The 24,444-nt window shown below is 36.5% G+C and overlaps 1 protein-coding gene across 1 annotated transcript in view; it reads right to left on the bottom strand.

Moving 5' to 3' along the window:
• Positions 1–24,444, bottom strand: part of znf385d (zinc finger protein 385D) — a 320,341-nt gene that overhangs the window by 45,300 nt on the left and 250,597 nt on the right. Inside the window, exon 4 of the mRNA XM_028818176.2 lies at positions 18,008–18,161. Coding sequence (XP_028674009.1) covers positions 18,008–18,161 — 154 coding nt within the window. The remainder of the gene's footprint in view (positions 1–18,007; positions 18,162–24,444) is intronic.

Below are 24,444 nucleotides of genomic sequence, written 5' to 3'. Positions count from 1 at the left end.
TAAAAAGACTTTTATTTTTCTTCAGCTGGAGGGCACGTCTTCCTCGTAATCCCTCCAGCCACAACACAGTCCCAAGCACTAAACACTGAATCACCACACTCCTCTCTCTCTCTCTTTCACCACCACTCCTCCACAGCTTTGTCCTCCTTCCACCCGACTCTGGCCGCTGAGTGGTGGTCGCTGGCTCCCTTTTATTGGGTACCCAGAAGTGCTCCAGGTGTTTGATTGCTGACATCCGGCTGCACTTCCGGGTAAGGCGAAACCAGTGTCCAAAAGGGGCCAGCAGCTCCTGTTGCAGTACCCCCTGGATGTGCCTGCAGAACTCCACAGAGCTTCACAGAACTCCAACCCCCATGAAGCCCTGGGGGAGTCTGAGGCACCGCTGCAACCCAGGGAGGCTGCCATCTAGCGTTCAGGGGATGATACTGGGCTTCCCACCCTTGTCCCCATGGCAGATGTGGTGAAGGGGCGTCCCGGCCAGCTGATAAAATGTCAATAAAATGGATAGGAAATATGTGTACAACATAAATATATGGCTGTTGTGTTTTCCTTTAATGTAGTATTTGTTTTTGGATAAACAAGAAATTGTATTTCTAAAACTTAAATGAACTGTAATAATTTTCTGGTATTTAATGCTTTTATTATATAATGTTTAATTCAATTAGATAATAACATTATAGCGCATTCTGAAAGACATTTACAAGGCTGATAATAAATGCAATTGATTCAAGCTATCCACATATCTGGGAATAAGAGTCACTAAACTTCAACCCAGTTATCTGTTTTTCCATTTGGGCTCTTCCACAGTTTAACAGAATAATCTTGTATATTATTTTAAAAACAGTGTGTCTTGAATATTTTGCACCTTTTAATTTGACATGTAATGTATTTGTAATTATAAAGAGAATAAGTGATAATGTTTAGTAATTAAGGATTTAAAGCTACAACATTAAGTATGAGACAAAGCAGATGTCTACATTAAACATCCCTACCATCACATCTTTAACTTTAGAAGGAGTGTATGTTTCTTAAAAGTATTTGTATTAACCTTACTTGAGTTATGCTAAACAAACGTGCTACCGGAGTGAGAAATTCAGTGCTGGATTTACTGCCATGGGAATTTATTCCTACATCTGTAGAAAACCTCAGGATCTGCTATGAAAGATTAGCTTGCACCTTTTATCAGTCTTAGTGTGAGCAAAAGCTCGTCAATATTTGCTTCTCCTAAAGAAAGCTTATCTGATTGTGTCACTTGGCAGTAAATGCCAGCATAATAATGTCACCTTGAGGAATTTGTCTACCTGGAGCCATTTTAAAGAGACTGCAAATAAATATTTACATGAATCATTGTGAGTCTTATACTTTATTTTTGTTTGTTTTATTGTACCCAATATCTAAGTAAATGTTAGCATATCATCATAATAGAATTTTTAGTATTATTTAACTTTTGTTTTCATTATAAAATCAATGGATTCATCTAGAGGTGTTTTTCTACTCTTTGCTGTAATCACACTTACACATTTTCATAATTTGGTAATAATAATTAATAATTCTTTGCATTTATATAGCGCTTTTCTCACTACTCAAAGCGCTCAGCAATTGTATGTTAAGGGCCTTGCTCAAGAGCCCAACAGAGCAGAGTCCCTATTGGCATTTACAGGATTCAAACCGGCAACCTTCCGATTACCAATGCAGATCCCTAGCCTCAAAGCCACCACTCCGCCACTTAATACTTAATTGGTAACAACACTTAACACTTAATTGGTACTTAATAACTGGCAGACCTGAGTGTGTTTGCATTGGTCTCTACACTGATACTCAGCACAGCCACCCAAAAGGGCAATGTGCTAATACCCCCTGTTTTATTCCTTGTTTTTCTCTGGTTATGTGGCCCACCACAGCTCCAGCTACACCTTTAAATTTACTGATGATTCAAACATCAAAGGCCTAGTCCCCAGCAATGATGGAATGTGCTGCTGTTTGGATGAGAATTGGCATCTCCAAATCTGAAGTCATTGTTCTCTCCCAGAAAAACAATGTATTTTCCTGTTGAGGAAAGTGTAGAAGTGGAAGAGTTTGAGTTCAGACTGTAGTGGTGAAGCACAAGTTAAGTCCTTTGGACCAAACATTTAATTCTCTAGGCTGTCTATAACTTTATCATTGCTTATGATCATGACCTCTGGGTTGCGACTGAAAGAAGGAGATCTTGAGTATATCCAGCTGATGTGAGGTTGCTAGGCTCTGTGTATAAGTTGCAATGTTTGAGTGCATTCTTTAACAAATGCACTGGCTTTTAATTCAGTATTGTGTCCTGCCTTCTCAGATAAAACATATTGTGAGTGCACTTGTGAGTTTTTTGTTTCTATTATATTTGTGTTATATTTTTAGATTCAATCTCTTTTTGATTCAATCAGTGGTGCCAGGACAACATTTTAATCCTTAAGGTCAGCAAAAACAAGAAGCTGGTCATTGGCCTAAGAAAGCAAAAGGTAGGCACTCTTGTAGAAAAAGGCATGATTGTTTCATATATATATCATATCATATATATAGTCACACGTGCGCATGGGAGGCAGCTAAAGGGCTTGAGTAAGGGCAGTTTCGAGTCATACCGGGATGTGGCAGAGTGCACTGACTCTTTTTCTTTTTCTTCCTTTCCTGCAGACCATTCACAGGAGATTCCACCTGGCCCTCTTGACATCACTTCTAGGACTGAGCCTATGGAAGAAGACCTTGCCAGCTCCGGCCCCTGTGATGTCACATCCAGGCTTGAGCCTATGGCTGAAGACCTTCATGAGCCCCACCCCTTTGATCTCACTTCCTGTCTTCCCCTTTAAAAGCCTCCACTTTTTCCCTATTCCCTCAGTTCTGTTTTGGACTCGGTTTTGTGCACATCAGTGCTGTATTCATTTCTTGACTTTGTAGCCAGGATACCAATTATACAGGTGGCTGCCCCAAACCTTGCTATCACTCTGTGTGGAGTTTGTAACAATATATATATATATATAAATATATATATATATATATATATATATATATATATATATATATATATATATATATATATATATATATAGTCATATATTGTAATATAGTATATAAGAAAACATAGGGCCTAAAAATGTTCACACCCTGGGAAGTTTTACACATTTTACTATATATTAACACTAATCTGTACTGGATTTATTTTGGCTTTTTCGACAATGATCAACAGAAAAACACCCTTTAATGTCAAAATGAAAAGAGATCTCTGCAAAGTGGTCCAAATTAATTACAAATATAAAACACAAAGTAACCTAGCTCATAAATATTCTCTGCCTTTAAGTCAGTATTTATTAGCTGAACTATTGGCAGCCATCTCTTTAGTCTATGTACACAGGTCTTTATCAGCTTTGTACATCTGTACATTGCCATTTTCCCCCATTGTTTTTTGGAAAACTGCTCAAGCTCTATTAGGTTACATGGGAATCATGAGCGAACAGCTTTTTCAAGTCCAGACACAAATTCTGAATTGGATTCAGATCTGTACTCTGTCTTGGCCACTCCAGGACATTCACATTGTTATTTTTAAGCCATTCCTGAGTAGGATTGGCTTTATGCTTGGAGCTGTTGTCTCATTGTAAATCAAATCTTTTCCCAAGGCGCAGGTTTCCTGCAGACTGCCTCAGGTTTTCCTCCCGGACTTCTCTCTGTTTTGTTGCATTCATTTTACCCTCTGCCCTCACAAGCTTTCCAGATACTGCTGCAGAACAGCATTCCCACAGCATGATGCTGTCACCACAGTGCTTTACTGTGTGGATGGTGTATATTGATAATGTGCAGTGTTTGGCTTACATCATACATGGTGTATAGTCTGAGGGCCAAAAAGCTGAACTTTGCTTTAACCAGGCCATAGAACCTTCTTCCAACTGACTTCCAAATGACTCCCATGTTGTGGAAAGTTCTGTCTGAGATGTGCATTTATTTTAACAGTGGCTTTCTCTTTGCCACTCTACCCATAAAGCTGCAACTGGTAAAGTATGTGTGCAGAAGTTGTTATATAGACAGCCTTTCCAATCACAACCACCATAGTTTGTAATTACTTCAGAGTTCTCATAGGTCAGTCACTAATCTTCTTTTTGCCCGATTTGTACTGTTTGTGGACGTCCTTGGATATTTTCTTACCTCCTTCCCCTGACTCATGCTTTTCAATCACCTTTTCACAGAGCTGCTTGGAGTGCTCTTTTGTCTTCACTTCATAGTGTAGATTAGGCCATGATACTGATTCACCACAAGTTAGACCGTCCAGATGAGTAGTATTTATACTACAATTAGTTCTTCTCCCAAAATTCAAAAGTATTGCATTGATTGGTAAATCTACTTACTGTTAGTTTATCAGCAATCGGTGACATGTATTCCACTTCTCTATTTCCACTTCTAATAATCGAGTATGACAAAGTAAGAAGTATCATTAAAAAACATTAAATAACAAAAGTATCAAAACTGGACAAAGACAGTAAAATTTAATTGGAAGCATTATTTTATAATTACAAAGGTAAGTCTGTTAACTTTGTTATGCCAGTATGCCAACAGTTTCAGATAACCTGTTTTTTTACATTTAATATTATAAAATAACCATATTTGATCTGTGTTTTCCAAGTGAACTTTCATCATTGTTTTGTTTCCAAAAGTTTTTTCATATTTGTGGTACATGAGTTATTAAGTTCCTGAAATGAAACATGCAGACATATAGCATTTAATCTTGTGATGTTCATATTGTTAGCCAGAAAATAATAATTTAATAACATTGCAGTTACATTAAGTTGGATATACTAACTAGGAGCAGGTGCCATTGCATAGTTATGTTCCATTGAGAAGGAACCTTCTGTGCTTTTTTTATCAGCATGGACTCTTATGCGGTAACTCCGAGACAAGCATTTGTCCTTTCAAAAGCCGATTCCCATGTCAGTACAACACTAAAGATGTTCCAGTTAAAAAGGCACAGCAGCAGTCACATAAATATTATGTACCTGGCTATAAACATGCATGCTGTAATGACATATAAAAATTTCCTCTTTTGATTGTTTGGATCTGTTATCTTTGTTATGTTACAAACTCAGGCAACGTGTTTATGTTTAAAATGTGAATACAAGGAAATGCTACAGAAGCTCTTTTTTCACAAAATCAATTGGATATACCAGTGATGATTCAGGTGAGTTATATGATCAATTATTTTGTGTTTTATATTCATAAGTAAATTAAACAAATTTACAGAGATCTGTTTTCACATTGACATTAGTGTTTTTCTGTTGATCAATTTCAAAAAAAGCCAAATGAAATCCAGTGTGATTCAATGTTGTGTAACAATAAAATATGAAAACCTCAAAGGTGGTGAATACCTTTTACAGTATAGGCCCTGTATGTTGCATTTACTGTGATGTGTTCATTGTAAATTTGATGTGAGCTTGCACTGTTTCAGCCAAAGTTTCATTATTGTTCCCAATATGTAAGTAAAGTTGACTACACAACACAGCCCATTCTTTGAGTTCCAATCTGTTGCACTTTATATTTCAGCATCATAGGGTTTGACGCATTCTTATCAGTTAATTAAGTTCATTCCTATGAGCAGAATTTAATGCTGCCAAATAAAGATTTTTTTCTTGTGAAGACTGTTGTATAATTTTTTTCCCTATTAGCTGCAGCTGAAGTTTTTACTCTACATTTTACGATGAGCAGCCCAGTGGCAAAGTGGTTAGCATGTCTGTCTGTCAGTTCCACAATGCATGCACAATTTCCAGTCTGGTTCACCATCTCTGTGGTATTTACACAGCCTCTACACAACAAACTAAATCATGAGTGTGTACTTCAGTTTCCTTATAAACACATAATATTAGGTTAAAAGTGTGCAAGTGCATGAAGCCATAATTGTTCTGTCCAATGGGGATGTGGGACAGTCTGGGTTGTCTGCAGTTGCCGTCACTCCTTGAGTCCGAGACCGTCAAAGTCATATTTGAGGTGAGCCAGGCAATGGCTCCACAAGAGTGAGGTGCAAATGTGCAAAGTGCTTTTATTCTCAAAAAGTCAAAAGTTCAAAAACTCCAAATTGCAAAAGTGTAGTGTAAAATCTTGATAAATAAAAAAATAGTTCATAATAAAAACAGATGTTTATGTGGAGGTTAATAGTCAATAAATAATTATTATAACGGTAGCAGTCCCTGAATAAAACCGTGTAGGTATCAGGTTTCTTTTCTCTCTCCTTCTCGCTTCTCCTTCTCCTACTGGATCCCCAGGAGGGTGCCACTTTCATCCCCCACTCCTAGATAAGTCCTCACTCTATGGGCTTGATGTCCTGGTTATGACCCATGGATTGTCAATAAGGAATTTAGAACCAACCACATCCTCAAATGCAAACACCATGAGCCTCAATCTTCCCATTAACCATCCTGGGGTAGCATGAATACACACAGGCCCATGGCCCCTGAGTCACACTACTTTTATTTAAAAACTTGCCTGTAATCATAGATCCTAACATTCATCACCAGAAGTTGGTTTATATTTTATGGGAACTGGTGCCAGAATAGGTTCAGGCTCTCTGTACCACTGAAATGGAATAAATACAGTATGCCAGTTTTGTAAAATATTTAAATTGTAAGAATACAAAATGTTCCTTTATAAAGAGAAGCATGGTACCACAAACCTTTATATGCTGTATTTGTTTAACTAAGTTTAACTTTGTTAGTTTAGTTAATTCAACTTTGTTTGCGCTAATTTGTAGGCTATGTAAAGCTAGCAATTTGCCACAGGTTTATTACAAAATTTTTGATTAAGCTCATGCTTTAAGGGCACCTTATTCTAAACAGAGATTTTTGTTAGCAAAATACTTTCCTTTTTATTGTAAGATAGACTGTCTTTTTTAAAATATATAAATCTGACTATTGTCCTTTTACATCAATCATGTTAAAGCTGTGTTTTCAATTCTCCTTTTGATATACGATGATGTGAATATACTGCAAAGTGTACATTCCATTTCAAGGAGAATGGCTTTTTTTAAAATGTCCAGAATAAATAAAATTATTGTAGAAGGCAGTATGTTTAGCTATAGTGCCCTCAAGCTCTAGAATGACCTGCATGGGTACATTAGTGGTGCACAGTCAGTCTCAAGGCTGAAAACCTATTTTAAAATATCAAGCTCCTATTAGAGCTGCTGGGAAGATAGTTGAAATAGGTTTTTAGAGTCTGTGGAAATCATTCTGATAGACTGATAGCCTTGCTAAACCTTAAAATAAGATCTCCAAAAATGGACAACTCTATCATTGTCAGTGATAAATCTAATATCACCCCTTGTTGATACAATCACAGTCATGGATGCTTGTCTTCACCAGAATGCCAAGGCGTGGCTGATTGCTTTGGATGCTAAAGTTTTTCCTCCATGAAACCTTGGTTTCATATCCTCTTTTTCCCTGATCACCTTAGCTTATTGCATATACTTTATCATTACTTGTGCTGGTATTAGGAATGTCCGTCAATTGAATATTTAGCTTGATTTTCAGATTTAGTGTGGTGAAGCCTGCTTTGCTATTCAGGTGTAAGACTACAACCAACCCTAAATGGGGTACCAGTCCATCCCATGACACACTTCCTTGCAAATCTAGAATTACCAAGCAGCTTATGTAGTGCAAAACCCTTAGGTAACATTTTGAGTCTGTTAAGCTTTTCCGTTATATTGCCTTTTATCTAACTGCTCTAAGTAGGATGACCTCATCCAAGTATGTATTTCCTTTAGCTGGCCCCCAACCTTCATGTACCTCTTTATAACCTAATACAGGATGCTCTAATTTCTAATATATTGTGGTAGACAGCCAGAGCCCTTACCCGGCCGGGACACCCTGAGTATGGAAGGACCGGGGGAGAGAGTATTTGTAAGACTGTTTCTCCTCCGGACAGACAGAGGGCATCCCCCTTAGCTTACAGCAGGGCCACAGGTTATGATCATGGAAGCTAAACCCTGCTGGGGCTTGTGGCCATAGACAGGAGGCGCTTGGAATTTTACAGGGTCCTATTTGGCAGCAATTCCACCACACCCAGAAGTGCTGCCAGAAGAAACTCGTTGGGCACCTGGACTCCCTCTGGGTGCCCTATAAAAGGACCCAGTCATCACCACTCAATGACCTGAGTCGAGAGAATGTGGACAAAGCTCTTGAGGAGAAGTGGAGACAGAAGGACTGGCGGCAAAAGGGACTGTGTTGTGCTTTGCCCTGTGAGCATTGTGTACTAAACTATAAATAAACTGTGTGCTATGTGGACTAAAACCTGTGTCCTGCCTGTCTGTGTCAGGTTTAGGGCAGCTGTACTTGCCCAGGCTTCACAATATGTAATAGCAAAATGTAATAAATGTAATAGATTGTTGAGTTATCAGCTATATGCTAAATATCCATTGTATTATTCATACTCTATAAAGCGTTATTTTAACAAAAGATCGGCAATATTCCTGTGGTTGCAATGCAGTGAAGCATAGGTTTCTCCAAACATATCTTTGTTAAAATAAATTTCTTATATATTGCTTAAACAAAGAGTTTTTAAATGTTTTTTTAAGAGAAACAGACACTATTATAATAATTTTTCATTTGTTATTGATAATTCCTCTGTCTCACCTTCCTCACAGGTTAAGAGTCTGGGTGTCATCCTTGATAGTACTCACATCAGTAACATCTCCTGGACTGTACATTTCCACCTGTGTAATATTAATCGTATTCGCCCCTCTCTTACTCCCCACACCACTGCTATCCTTGTTCATACCCTGGTCACTTCTCATCTGGATTATTGTAATTCCCTTTTCTTTGGTCTTTCTCACAAATCTCTTTATAAGCTTCAACTGGTCCAGAATTCAGCTACCTGCATCATTACTAGAACCCTCTCTATTCACCATATCACTCCCGTCTTGCAGCAGCTTCACTGGCTTCCAGTTAAGCTTCGTATTCAATTCAAAATTCTTCTGTTAACCTTTCAGGCTATCCACAACCTTGCCCCTCCATATTTGTCTAACCTCCTCCATGTTGCCATTCCCTCCCGCACCCTTAGATCCCCTTCATCCATCCACTTGACTGTCCGCTTCGTCTGTCTTACCACCATGGGGAGCAGAGCATTCAGTTGCTCTGCTCCCCAGTTCTGGAACTCACTACCATCTGAATTTAGAAATATTGAATCATTCTCACTTTTCAAATCTAAACTAAAAACTCATTTGTTTAAGACTGCTTTTTCTCTTTGACTACAATTGCTCTGCCTGATTTAAAATTTTGTATTTTAGTTTTGTTTATAATGTGTGTTTCATCTATTGTTCAGTGTCCTTGAGTGTTTAGAAAGGTGCCTACGAATAAATAAAATGTATTATTATTATAGAGATGCTTGATAAATATAAGCATAGGTTAAGCATTTTTCTGCATTCTATAATTTTTGTTGATTAGTGGATTGCTACTGTATGTTGGGTAGACTCATCATCATTTACCCCCATAAAATTAGACCTGGAATCATGGTAAGACATTATCTCTTTGGATCCTTCTATGAGAAAGCAAGATTGCACAACTTTAAAGAAATCTTTTGTGTAGATTTTTGCATCCAAAAACTCTTTTTTCTTGACTCCTCACTGTCATGTTTGGAGTTTGTAAGGAGCAAGAGGAGGAAGCTCTTATGAGTTCTGTTGAAGCTCCTTTTAATCAAGTGCATTGACCCTAGCAGTTCAATATGAGTAAAAAATAACAATACATCTAGTGTGTAAATTAGACAAACATACACATTTGTAAAATTAATACATTATATATATCATATAAACAATTGAACATTTAATGTTCCTTTTAATCAGACAAATTAGAAAGTGGGTTAAATAAGCTGAATCTTTGTTGGGAGGACAAAGGAGAGTGATTGAAAATTCAACACTTTGCAGACCTCTTCCTGCATAGTGTATTCACTTCATTCACTATTAGACAGACAGACAGACAGACAGACAGACAGACAGACAGACAGATAGATAGATAGATAGATAGATAGATAGATAGATAGATAGATAGATAGATAGATAGATAGATAGATAGATAGATAGATAGATGTTAATGTATTTGTCCCCAGAGTGAATTAATCTTGCATACAGTTTCACTTGGTATTGTGCAAACTGCATGGCAGAAAGTTCTATAAAATTCAGATAGGTTTGCATAAAAAAGAGCATGCGTGGTAGTTTCACAGTAAAGCGGATAGGGTGGAGCTGTGTCACAATTTAAAACAAATTAAGTATAAACAATGCCCAAATGAAAGCATAAATTTACAGATGGGTTAAAAATAAATACCCGTGTTTCTTATTTAGATGCAAAGAGTGGTATGCCAGATGTATGTAGATGTAGATGTATGTATGTATGTAGAACTGGCACATATATATCAGTAACAAGTAAAGGTGCTATAAACTTCAACATTCAAGTTCAATCTACAAGGGACAAAACTGCTATTAAGGGAGAGAATTTCTAAGCAAAAATGGAAGACTATTTTTTGCTATAAAATAGGGGATAACAAACTCAGAGATTTTAACAGGAGGCACTTTGAAATCCAATACTGTAAGCTCTTCCTGGATCACATTCTCTCCCCTTCTTTCCAGACCCAGGCTTACTCGTATAAAACTTGTGGAGTTGACAGCTCCAAACATCTCTTTAACCCTAACACAAATTCCACTAACCTAACAAACAAGGCCAAGGGAGAAGCCCCCAGAGCTTAGAGGCAAGGAAGCTACTTCCCAGAACCTAACCATAAATCAAAGCCTGCAGGGCCAGGGAAGTCTGGATGATGAGGATCAAGCATAACATCTCCAGAGTTGAACACAACTCTAAAGCCCACAAGGCCTCAGGGGAGGGTGGATAAAGACACCAAACAACCAAATGACTCTAAGGACCCTGTCCAACACCTGTAACTAGATATGGCCCATACAACAATACCAAAAAAACACCTGCTGGGATAAGGGGCAGCAGCTCCAAGTTTGGATGGACAGTCCCTTCCACCTTCCCAAGAAATCTCCAGTGCATTCTGGAGTGACTTTGAGAACTGAGTTTCATCTGAGAAAAATCTAACACTTCACACAAAAAAGCTACTGTGTACAGCTTTACAGAAGCCTGAAAAACGCAGGAAGTTGCTCCTGGTTCTGACACCATCCATCAGTTTGTGGGATGAGTAACATCTTGTTCTGCATTTCCCACTATTTATCTGTGATTAATTTACCATGGAACAATTCCTATAAATTTCTAACCCCTGCATTACTAATATATCCCAGCAGGGATGCCAAATTATTTTCTTCCTTTCCAGGATGCCATGTGACACATTATATTCATTAAAATATATTTAATGGAAGCTTCACACTAGACTACAATAAAAGATTGAATTTCTATACATAAATTCCCATGTTTTTAAAAATTCCTGTATTTTGATTCCAAAAATAGTAATGGGGTGGCATGGTGGCACAGTGATAGCGCTGCTGCCTCGCAGTAAGGAGACCCGGGTTTGCTTCCTGGGTACTCCCTTTGTGGAGTTTGCATGTTCTCCCTGTGTCTGCATGGGTTTCCTCCGGGTGTCCCAGTTTCCTCCCAAACTCCAAAGACATGCTGGTTAGATGGATTGGCGATTCTAAATTGGCCCTAGTGTGTGCTTGGTGTGTATGTGTGTGTCCTGCGGAGGGTTGGCGCCCTGCCCGGGGTTTGTTTCCTGCCTTGTGCCCTGTGTTGGCTGGGATTGGCTCCAGCAGACCCCTGTGACCCTGTGTTCGGATTCAGTGGGTTGGAAAATGGATGGATGGCTGAAAAATAGTAATGAATGAAGAAAAATTAGGGCATGATTGCATTTCAAAACACAGAAAGACTGTGGTGTTTATCATTTGAATTTGTTAGTAACTTTTTTTCAACTTAAATTTTGTTCAGACTGTTTTCATTTTTGTTGTTATGTTAGGCAAATGATAATACATCAACCATTTTCTTTGTATACTTTTTAACATCTAGTGCTACTTACGTTCCTATACTTGCATTCTCCATTATGATATCCCCCATGCAGTCAAGAAACACTTTCTTACAAATGAGAATCACTGTGTTTTTTTCACATTTTTTGTCATCTGTCAATTTTCTTGGTCTTTATTTTGCAACCTTGAAAAAATGAACTAAACAAGAGATATTTCTGCATTTCCAGCATAGCTTAAAAGGTGCTGATCACTCTACTGTGGATATTTTTATGAACATTACTTGATCTTCTATTATAATTGTAACAAAAGATGATTTGATTTATCAGCTTATTACAAACAATTTCATATGCATATCTCTTGCGCAGTTTATGGTCTTTCATACTATTCATAGAAAAACCATAGATTTTTGCTTCTAACATTACAGTCAATTGGAAATAAGACTTAGTGTATTATACAATAATGAAAAACACATGTAACATACTGTACATGCCTCTGAACCTCCTTTGCTGACAATAAAGAGGAGTAGGGGAAAAATGGAAGATAAAGCTCATATTTTTCTCTTAAAATTTCTTTAATCAAGTATTATGAGTTGAAGGGTTTTAAACTAATACTTTGATAAAGTAATTTTCTGTTTAATTAGAAATTAGACCTATCTGAACAAAAATTGGACTGGATAACAAGTCCCTTTGAACCCTAATTGTGGTTACTTTGAACTTGTACATTACATGAGGGTCCTGAATCAGGAAAAACACTTTGAGTCACAATCAAAAAAGAGTTATGTAAAAAATTACATTTGTCACCATTTTAAAGCAAGAAACCTTGGGGTTGGTTGCAAATCATTTCTTTAATCAATTAAGCTAAATGCTCTTTAACGTTTTATATTGTAAAAAAATTATTTGAAAAAAAAATTAATTGAAAACTGAATTTCTACGCATTGTGTGGAATTGTCGTTTATTACTCATTATTTTAAAATTTCCATTACTCAGGTCAACTTAAAAAACTTTAAATTAATCCCATGCTAGTGATGACCATTTTCTTTTTCAATGACAGAGTGAAGCTTGATTCAGTTATCGCTGAACATAACCCATCCATGACAAGGTGTGACAAGCTGTGACTTTCAATGGGCCTTTTTCAGCTTCTCTATGTTATTCAGCTGTCATTTATTTGGTAATAGTCTGTCTTTTACTCAGTACAAGTCATGCACCATCTTAGACTGGATGTTTTTCAGGTAGTGACCCATTCTTGATGTAGCAGTGACATTGTTATGCAAGAAAACTCAGGAGGTCTGCTATTTTTGACACACTCATGCTGGCACATCTGGCACCTTCTAATATGCCATTTTCAAAGTCAACTAAGTCTTTAATTTTGCACACTTTACCTCTGAATTTTACAAACACTGTATCTATCGGTAACTGCTTGCTACCTGTTTCTTTAATTTCCCACTTTTACAGACAACATACTCTTTCACTTTCAGTATTCAAACACCATTTAAATGTTTAATAGCAATCTAAAACATTTTTAATTTGTTGTAATTTAGGGTTGCAGGGAGATAGACTTGATGGAGGGCAAGAACTAAGCTTTGACAGGGCACCATTCTATTGAAGGAGCCGCTCAAACATTCATCCACATTCAGACTAACATAGGGTCACTTCTGAGTCACTTGTTAAAATAATGTCCACATCTCTGAAGATATTGGAGAGAAAAGCAAAGTATCCAGGACAAAAACAATGTTGTTTATCAAAATTATAGTTTAATGAAAGCAGGATAAAATGTGTGCATTATTAAATAAACAATGGGAGTGCTTCTAAAATGGTATAATTGAAAATGTATGTTATTGACATTTATGTGAACATTGTATAAATGCAGCACTTAAGCAAACTGCTCCAGAAATTATTTCACTGTAATTTCACTGTTAAAACGTATTTCTTTCAAAAAATGTGTCCACAGTTTTAAACACCTTTAGGTAAAAAAGACAACCTGGTCTGTGTGTCTTGTGGGTCCAGAGATGGCATGAAAGCAGTACTAGGCAGAACCTTTTATGGTAGAGACTGTAACCCAAGGTGTTCACATGGGATACATTTCTGACTGATGGTTTAAAAAGATTTTAAGTATGTACTCCAGACACATATGAGATGTTCTCCAGATGCAGTCACCATGAGGTCAATACCAAGTTCTGGTCCCTTAAGGTCAATATTAGGTCTTGGAATACAGGGATAACAGGTGCTAAAATTGGAGTTCTATCCAGTGTCCTTAATCCAAGTGCACACCAGCCCCTGGACTTTAGATAAGGGAGTAGAAGTGCCTTGGAAATAGTCATGAACTTGGGGCTTAAAAGACTCTTATGGAGATAGGATGTTAAATGTATAGTTGGAGGGTAATCTCATTCAGCACCACACAACAAAACCAACTAATGGAGGGCTGTGCAAAAGTCAACTACGTCATCATTAGCCTGACATCACATGACAGATGGTTTCACAACAGCAACGAGATACTAATTAGCACAGGCTCATATCACACTGCTGGAGTCAGCTTTATAGATGCCAAGTAGCATGCGTCAATTACCCCACAACTTGAAACCCTCAAATCAATGATTACGGGCAAAGATGACCCACTACACATTGTTCGATGCTATCCTCTTTGCACCAATTATGATACAATGAAACTGAGTGTTTCTTTAAAGAACCTTAGCAACTACTCAATCAGACGACTGATACGATGATCATTATAAAAGTTCTAAACACTCGTGGGGGCTCAAGCCAAATGGACTAGACCTCTGTTGGAAGTTTTTTAGATAATAAGTGTCATGGAATAGCATTAGCACAGAGTTAAAGAGGATGTATATGATGAGCACCTACTTTGAGAAGCCTGTAAGTCAGCACTGGAGTTGCCTGACATTTCAATAACTTAAAGACATAAATGGCAAAAGACTAAATCCTTTGTTCATCGCTAATGTCAAAGTACTACAACAGCTCAACATCAGCAATGACTAATGATCAATCAGAACAACACTCTTAGCTAGGGCAATTACACTGTTAGCCTAATCACAAGATAGGTCATACTCAACAATGAGTATGAGAACTATCAAACACATGAACTCGTAAGAGCAGAGGAGATGAGAAGCAGTGTTAAAAGTTGCTGAAAGGAACTGCAGCAGAAGAGATGACTCTTGGAAGCCTTGGGGAATGATGAAAATCTCTACCATAACTGACAAACAAGAAATCAAGGAAGGATGCCAGCTCTTCTTTGCTTTATAGCAAAAATAGCACCTCAAAATATCATCATCCTGAAGAAAATTTCAAGATGAGATCCTCCAAGAAATATAAGAGGGGAAGGTCAGATAGCAGCACTTTAGAAGTTTACAGAACATGCAGAGAGGTCCTGGTAAAACAACTGACTAACTCTATAATCATTTTTTAAACTCCAGCATGTTTCCTGAACATTGAAAAACTCTGTACACCTTCTTGACCAAGGACCTTGCAAACTATCATCTGATCCGTCTACTATCTACAGCCTACTATGGAAGCAAAGGCTTGTGATACGGTTTGCATATTTGTAGCTGGAAATCCACAAAGGGAGATGATGAATCACTAATCTTAAAAAAGATTTTTTTTTTTTTTTATTCCTAAGCTTTCAACTCCTATCAGGAGTCATCATCAGAGGAAAATGATTAGACTTATAGGAGTCCAAGGCAATATATAGAAAATAAGGTTGGGAGGGTAGGTGGATGTGGTGTGGGGGGGTTAATGAGGTGGGGTTCAGAGTGTGTGGATCATAAAGTCTCATTTATTATGTGCATGTTCTTCTTTTCAAGCCTGTATATGCTGGGTTCATATCCAAATGTCTGTTAATGCCGTTTTTATTGGACAGTCACCTTTGAGCCAGTTCTTTGCCACTTTTAGTATTAGCCTTGAATTTTACTTGCACTGTGTCCCATTTAAATGTGTGTCCAGTTGAATTTGTATGTGTATAAATCAGAGACCATGGGTCCTTCCTTCTGACAGCATTGCGATGTTCCGGTATATGTGTTGAAAGTGTTTTTGACTATACAGTTGGGTATGAACCACATGGTATCCTGTAAACAATGTTCTGTGTCTATGCTGCCAATTTCCTGCTTTTAGCATTAAAAAGGGGCTGTGCACAGAGTGTTTGTAGGCTTGTGCGTTGTTTTGATGCCTGGTCTGGAAAGGATAAGGGCAGTACTGTTTACAGCAAACAAGCTCTTCACTGGTGTGATAGTTAACAGAGTAGAGAATTATTTCAAGACATTTGATAGTATAATACACACAGTGTTGAATGCCCTGAGATTTCAAGGCATTGACTGAGAAGTATTTCCAGCTGCTTGAGTCAGTAATCAAGGTCCTCTTAAGTGACACCATGCTCTAGTACTGCCCAGTCAACATATCAGTTTGTCAATGTGTCCAACCAGGTGACACAATCTCCTTAAAACCCTCAAACAGGTTTTCCAAGGGCCTCATTTGGTAAAAAGAAATTATGATGTAGAGAAGTTCACACACCTCCAGTTACATGATGACATTGCAATCCTTAGTTACAACATCAAGGAAGTCAAACAGTATCTGAATGGCCTTGACAAGGCAAGTAGAGCAGTTGTTATACAATATACATGCAATCCACTCTTCTTATACTATGAAATAAAAATAAATGATGACTGATAGAAAACATAAACTCTTGTGTCTATCTCAACAAGGAGATCAATTCTAAGCATGCACACAATCGACTGAGAAATGTAGCCCAGAAAAATTGTGGTGTGACTCAACTTCAATCATATGAAATTAAAATTACAACAGATGATGCATGCTAAGGCAAGAGCAGGCACTTCATCACCATGGTCTTTCTTGCAATGATATATGGATACAAAGCATGGAACTTATGCAAAATGATGCTACTGTATGTGTGGAACTTCTGCAACAGATAGACAGATGGACTCAAAGTCAATCCTGCAATGATCTATGGATGCAAAGTGCAGAACTTATGCAAAATGGATGCAGAGAAACTCTGAGTCACGGCAGACAATAAAGATGAGAAGACTAAATATTTCATTCAAAGAGCGCAAATCACAATTGTTGTGATGTGATGTAGGACTAACTTTAAAGATCAAAACTGCAGTTAACAGCAACTATATGTGGGAAGGTCATGTGATATACATGCCTGACAAGAAATGCACTTAAAGGATGACATACTGGTGACTCAATAACTACAGATGCCCACACAGATGAACAGGTGGTTTGGGCTATGGAAAGACTCAGCTCCCAGTGGGAACACCACAGCAAAGCACCATATAAAAAAACAGTGGACATGCTTGCTTTGCATGGTGGATCTGCCTGAGTAAACACAAGGATTTAGATTCATTTTTATTAATTTTGGTCACCTTTGACTTATTTGGTTTTAGTAGTGGCTCAAGAACACCCTGTAGAGACCATACAAAGCATAAAGCCTTGAGATCACATTCTTGAGTATGCATACTCAGAAAACTATCAAGATGCAAACAAACTTGAAATAAAATCATTAAAAAGATCAGAGTGATATAACACATCCACACCGTGAATACCTAACATGATGCACAAGTGGGCATGCACTGGGGGGAGCAGGGGGGAGTTAAGCAGTAGACAGTTTAAATGCAACTGTGTTTTGGGATGTGGTAGGGCAGCATGTGCTATTAACAGAGGCAATAGGAAACTGTAGGTGTTGGAGCCAAAAGCCCAAATTGGAAGCAAGTATGATTATAAGAGTATCAGCAATTACATTCTTTATATTACAAAAATAATGCTCATACAACAAAATGTCTTATCTTCTTAAGTAACAATAGCATTGTATTATATGCTGCATTCATATATAACTATAAACAAGTACTTGAAATGCAGTGAACAACTTCAATGCATGTCTGAAATTAAATGGCATGTTTGTGCATCTGATAATAGAGGGCGGTTATTCCCACAAAATAAAAATTGCTTAATTAGAGATAACTGGATCAAAGAGAAATGTCAGCAACCCAAAAGATTACAGCCATGAGATAAGTAAAGATTTGGTTTCATTAACCTGTTTTGTCACTGCTGGCATTGTTGGTATTGGTATTGAAGGCATTCTTTGCAGTCTCCCTGTTGGCAGCACCTTTCTGCTTACTTTTCGGGGCTTCCAGTGCTTTGAGCTTCTTGGCATGTTTAGTGCCTTTGTAGTGGGCCGATGCCTGACTCTACAAAGGAGAACAAAATGAACCATGCAATCAGGCTCATTTAAAAAATAAAAAGGTCTGTATTTTTGCAAATACAGACTAGCTTTCAGTAAGGGTCAGTAACTTAAATTTGTTTATGCATATAATAAACTGATAAAATGATAATGTGCACTGCTTTCTGCATCTTGTTTTAAGCGTAATAATTTTCTAAATATCTGCATCATTGCAAACAGCATAGCAAAGATTATTACAAAATAACAAGGTCAAAATCTGAGATTGGCAAATATGATTAATGTGAGAGGTTACAAAAATTGCATATTTGCCTATTTTATTATAGGTTTGTTATGTTTTCTGTTTTATTATATGCATGAAATCCAAATTCAAGTTGTTCTTCATAGAATTTTCACACACCGTATAAAATAATATTTTGAATGATTTCAATTTGCATAGTTACACAAGATTAAGCGAAAATAATGTCTGTTATTTGAATTGTCTTTCAAAGCATTCTTATTTAACTTTTCGTTTGCTCTTGATTGGAGAAGTTGCACACACAGTTTAAAGCATCTAACTTTGGTGTAAATTAATCTGGTTAGCTGGAGAGTTATGAAGACAGATGTATGGGCCATCAGATCCCTGCACACGCACCATTCAATCTGTTCCATTACCTCTTGCCAGCCAAGGCTTAATAGATAATACAAGTAAAATGTATACCATGCAAACTGATACCAATCAATCATAAATAATACACAGTGGTTATGATTAGAAAAATGCTACAGATAATACCTGGTTTCATATAACTGTGTATGTATATGAAACATAGCATCTTTGCATGTTAGAAGCCCTTATTGAAAGAATACTGTATATACATATATATATAACTATGGACAACATATCCATGCACTTTTTGCTATCATTTAAATGACAAACAGCTTCAGCAAACAGGTAACAAGCAAAACATAATAGCAAAATGCAACTATTTATGTTGCCAATCATTTCTATAAATGCAGAACTAAATCATGCCAGAGTTATATCACATATACTGTATGATAAAATAAAGGCACATGAGCATATATTCTGCTGAGATTCATGTCATGATTTTGCAGATAATCTCACAGAAAAAGGCTTTAAAACAATAATGCTTATTGTTTAAAGGCTGTGTAATGCTCAGGTACTTTACAATCGCAAAACTACATAGTGGTGGTGTTCATATTAAACAGAACATTATTAAATTATAATAATGAATACAATATACAGTAATGATAAAGAACACCAGAATATGTGCTACATGCTACTGCCTCTACCTTTATAGAAATCTGGATTCAACTGTTATGTTTGGTGAAAATATCATTATCATGATATTTCTCATTACGAATGATAGAGTATTTTTATTCTGACACTCACTCAGGAAAGAGCTCAACATGCAGCAGAAGTTCAGTTTACTACATGTTCACTATAAATATTTTCATTTACGCATACAGTCTGTGGGGAGAGGAGTAATATGGATTTGTTGTCTTCATAGACAGACAGTTACAACTCTGCTTTGCTAAGACAGTAATTGTTAACATTTATACAATATATGCCAAGGGCTAGTATTACCACTTGCACAATCTATAATTTACTTGATAATAGATAGAGAATCAGGCATTTCTTCTTAAAGTGTTTTGAAAAATACTATGTTCTCATTGATTACTTAACAATTTTGTTAAAGGAAAACCATCAGACTAAAGATTTCGCATTAAACTTCATTGTTTCAGGCCAGTCCTCATACATTTTGTAATAAAACATTTTAAAGGCTTATTAGTAAGAAATTCTCATTTGAACCAAAGGGTTTAGACAGAGAAAACAGTTATGTGAGATAATTAAATGCATTATTTCATCATTAGAACTTTAGATCCTTATATTTTATTATTGAACCTTATTGATTGATAATATAAATGTTGCACTCTCTTATGTAGAAATTAATAAAACAATCATAACAATGAAATACAAAAAGGAAAAATTGTAATTAATTCAATTAATTACTTTGTATTGTCCCATCGTTTTAGTCAGTGTCGTATGAATGTTTGCACTCCTGCAATCATTGCACATTTTCATGTGGTTGTAAGGTGGACTTCAAACGTAACACCTAAAAAGGGCCAGAGTTTTCTGCACAAGTTCACAATTTTCCATTTATAAGTACACGTATGTTCTAAGATTTGACAGATAAATAAAATTCTTTCTTTGCCTCTTTCTTGTAATGTGAATATTATACAGAATTATTATAATTTCAATATAATTATAGAAACATAAATATAAAAAGTTACAGATGGAAAATTGTTTAAATTTACTATTATATATTAATATTGCAATGGAGGATGGAATTTTACCTTTTACTGTTATAAAATTTCTAATTTTAGCTTTTAAAGGGAATCCATTGTTTTTACATGTACAAGTCATTTCATTAATATTTTATCTTTATGGCACAGAGTAAGAAACAATATGGTTGTATTTAAACCTTTCTCTTCACTAACACATTTTCAGAATTATAGTTAAAAGCATTTTAAAACTGGGCCATTATAAATATGAATAAACCAAATAGACTGCAGTTTTTAGCTTACCGTTAAGAGCAAAAAATATTTTACCTTTATTTTAGAATACTATATAATTTGGTTTGTTTCTGTTTTCCTGCTACATAAATATAAATCTGTAATCACTTACCATTTGGCAAAAATTCATTAAAATCCAAAGGTTCTCCACGTAAAATGATAAATGAACTGCAATGCCTGGTACATTATTACATGTATCTATTGATTTCCGTGTGAAGAAATACTTCTAAACATATTTATGAAATTTGCCCTTAACCCGATCTCAAGTATATATCTGTGTTCTTGTAACAGCTGGCATCTGCTACCACCAATCATAATTTTAAACAAATATACTATGTTACTTCTTAAATTTCCTTTGATTAAGCTACTGATTATCTGCTTTAGTTTTTTCTTATGCTGGTATCAAGCTGTCCTGTTTGGAAGTTTATTACTGGCACTCAAAAAATGTTATTTTGCAAAAAAAATGTGTATTTTCTAAAGGTATTGCATTATTTCAAAAACATATTGCATTATTTCACAAAGATATTGCCTGCTGCTGCCATGAATATCATGCATGCATGTGCTTTGGTTGTCTCGTGAAAGCAATTGAGGGAGAGGTTAAGCATGTATTCACGTACAAACAAATGACAAGAACTGAACAAAAGTTATAGGTGTACATTAAGTTTACGTTTAGTACACATGTTTTAACAAAGACAGAGTGGTAGCACAGAGCTAGCACTCCTGCCTCACAGTGCAAAGGACGATAGATAGATAGATAGATAGATAGATAGATAGATAGATAGATAGATAGATAGATAGATAGATAGATAGATAGATAGATAGATAGATAGATAGATAGATGCACATTCTCCCCATGCATTTATGTATTGATTAGTATCAGTGAGTGTGTTTAACTGTGTATAATTTCTTGCTTTAATACTGAATACTGGAATTATGTCAGTAATACTTCTCAATTAACAAAATAGTTTTAGTCTAACCCTACCCTTTTTTCCATCCCAAACCCAAGCTCTTGAAGATTGGAGGTTTGAAAACTGGCCACATTACCATTAGATTGTACTGTTTCAAAATAGCAATAGAAAAAAAAACTTAAGAAAAACTTAACAAATACTTTATTTGTAGGTTTTTCTCACCAGATTGCATGATTTACACTCTTTTGAGATTTGCTATGTGACTGTACCCTGCCAAGAATGAGTATGCCATCCGCCACATTTGCTTCTTGGCTTACACTCCATGCTGCTGGAATGATTACTGGCTCCCTGTGACCCTAAACTGGATAAAATTAATTTACCCCTCACCACATGTGGGATTAAATGCATATATATATATATATATATGTCTAACACATCTGTTTCATTTGTGTCACTTGTTTATATGTAGGCACGTGCTTTACCTGTTCCTCAATAGCTGTCACTAGATGACCTGATCACACATGAGTGCAATGTTACAGACAATATCTTTGCAAAATAACACAATAAAGAAAAAAATATGAGTTGTAGGAAAAAGCTTCCATTGTCATGGAATCAGTCTAACAGTATTTCTCTAGACTTCCTCTCCCACTTCCCTATCTTATTTGTAATGTGGATTTCAATACTGCACATAATCTGTGACATTATAAGCATATTATATCCCTCAATTATAACCTATATTCACTTGTGCTCAATATGGCTTGCTATGGAGCCCAAAATCCTATTTCACAGTACTCTGAATTGCTTCTGAACAATGGATGTAAACAGAAACATTTATAGTCCAGATTACTACATTTTTCTCATAAAATGTAATTTAAAGTTTCAGATCCCCCACTGTGTAAAGTCTACAATTATTATATAGGTTAATAAATATTACCAGAATTTTTGAACAACCCCTCTCATACTTTACTTAAGTAATAAACATCTGTTTTGCCTCCATGGAAATAAGAACGGATAGAAAAGTGGAAGGCAAGATCATGTGTACATTAAGATTTTTTGGCTGAAATAGAACATTTCTGTTATACATCATTTGCATTTTCTTGAACTCACTCAATGTATTTACTTTCCTGATCCAAAAAATCAAAATAAAGGTGAAAGAATGATTTGATGGCATTGCAACAATCCACAGGAATGTGAAATTGGAACTCAAACATCTTACAGACGAAAATTCCCAGCACTGGTTCTGACACTGAAAAGAATTTTCTACTAAGTGAATGTCATTTGGAAGAGATTACTTTTCAAAAGGCTGTTTGTATATTATTCTTTAAAATTAAGGCAAACTCATATAATTTTATGATCACTCCTCATATGTTAAACTTCATTTGCCACATATCTGCAGAAGCCTAAGTTTAGTCCAAATGCTTCTGTAATGAGTTTTCTGTCTTTACAAGAATCCGCCAAATCACTCAGTTAGGGCCATCTACAAACTTTTTTCTAGTTATTTATCTACATCCATCCATTATCCAACCCACTATATTCTAACTACAGGGTCACGGGGGTCTGCTGGAGCCAATCCCAGCCAACACAGGGCGCAAGGCAGGAAACAAACCCTGGGCACCCACACACTAGGGACAATTTAGAATTGCCATTGCCTAACCTGCTTGTCTTTGGACTGTGGGAGGAGACCGGAGCACCCGGAGGAAACCCACGCAGACACGGGGAGAACATGCAAACTCCACGCAGGGAGGACCCGGGAAGCGAACCCAGGTCTCCTTACTGCAAGGCAGCAGCGCTACCACTGTGCCACCTTTATCTACATTATATTTATAAATTACAGCAGGGATGCCAGGTATTATTCCTGTGTTTTTCATGCAAGTGTGTTTTCTCTGCTAAAGACAATTTAACACCCATCCACATATTCTCCACCTTGCATCCTTCCTTCTCGTCACTTTTATTTAAAAAGCTATACCTATACCATTTTAGACCACTCTATTAAGATCAATCCTCTATATATTTCAATCCTCTGTATGCCTTTTCTGGAGCCAGTCACTGGAAAAGGACTGGAAAATGTCAAATATTATCACATTATATAAAAAGAGTGATCAGGCAGGTTCAAGTAACTATAGGCCAGTAAGCATAATGTGAATCACATTTAAAATAATGGGAGGAATTATTAAAGAAAAGCATCACATTGCAAGAACAGGAGTTTTACTGAACAATCAGCATGGATTTAAAAGAGTGGGGTTGTGTTTTACTAACATGTTGAATTCAATTTGGAAGCATGAAAGGATATGGTTAAAGTTATGCATATGATATTATTTATCTTGACTTTAAGAAAGAATTTTATAAGGTGCCATATAAGAGGTTGAGCATTAAACTTAAAGAAGTTAGAACTCAGGGTGTAGATGAGTGCAGAACTGACTAAAACACAGGAAGCAGAGGGTTATGGTGCGAGGACTCTTATAAGAATTGTGTGAAGTTAAGAGTGGTGTATTTTTATTACATATATGAGATAACAGTACTATAAAAAGCAAGCTGATTAGATTTGCAGATGGTATCAAACTAGGTGGAAGGGCAGATACTCTAGAATCAGGCGAATCGTTACAGAGAGAATGGGAGATCATACAGGCCTCTGCTGGTATGTGGCCGATTAAATTTAACAAAAGTAAATGTAGGGTGTTGAAATTTAGGAAGTAAAAATGTTAGAATACACAATCGAAGGTCTGAAACTTGAAAATGAGAAGGACCTAGGCAATAATGAACTAATCACTATCTACATTCAGGTAATGTATGGACGCCATTAAGAAGGCTAAC

This window comes from Erpetoichthys calabaricus, chromosome 13, assembly GCF_900747795.2.
Source record: "Erpetoichthys calabaricus chromosome 13, fErpCal1.3, whole genome shotgun sequence".
Lineage (NCBI taxonomy): Eukaryota > Metazoa > Chordata > Cladistia > Polypteriformes > Polypteridae > Erpetoichthys > Erpetoichthys calabaricus.
This window is presented reverse-complemented; position numbering and strand designations above follow the sequence as displayed.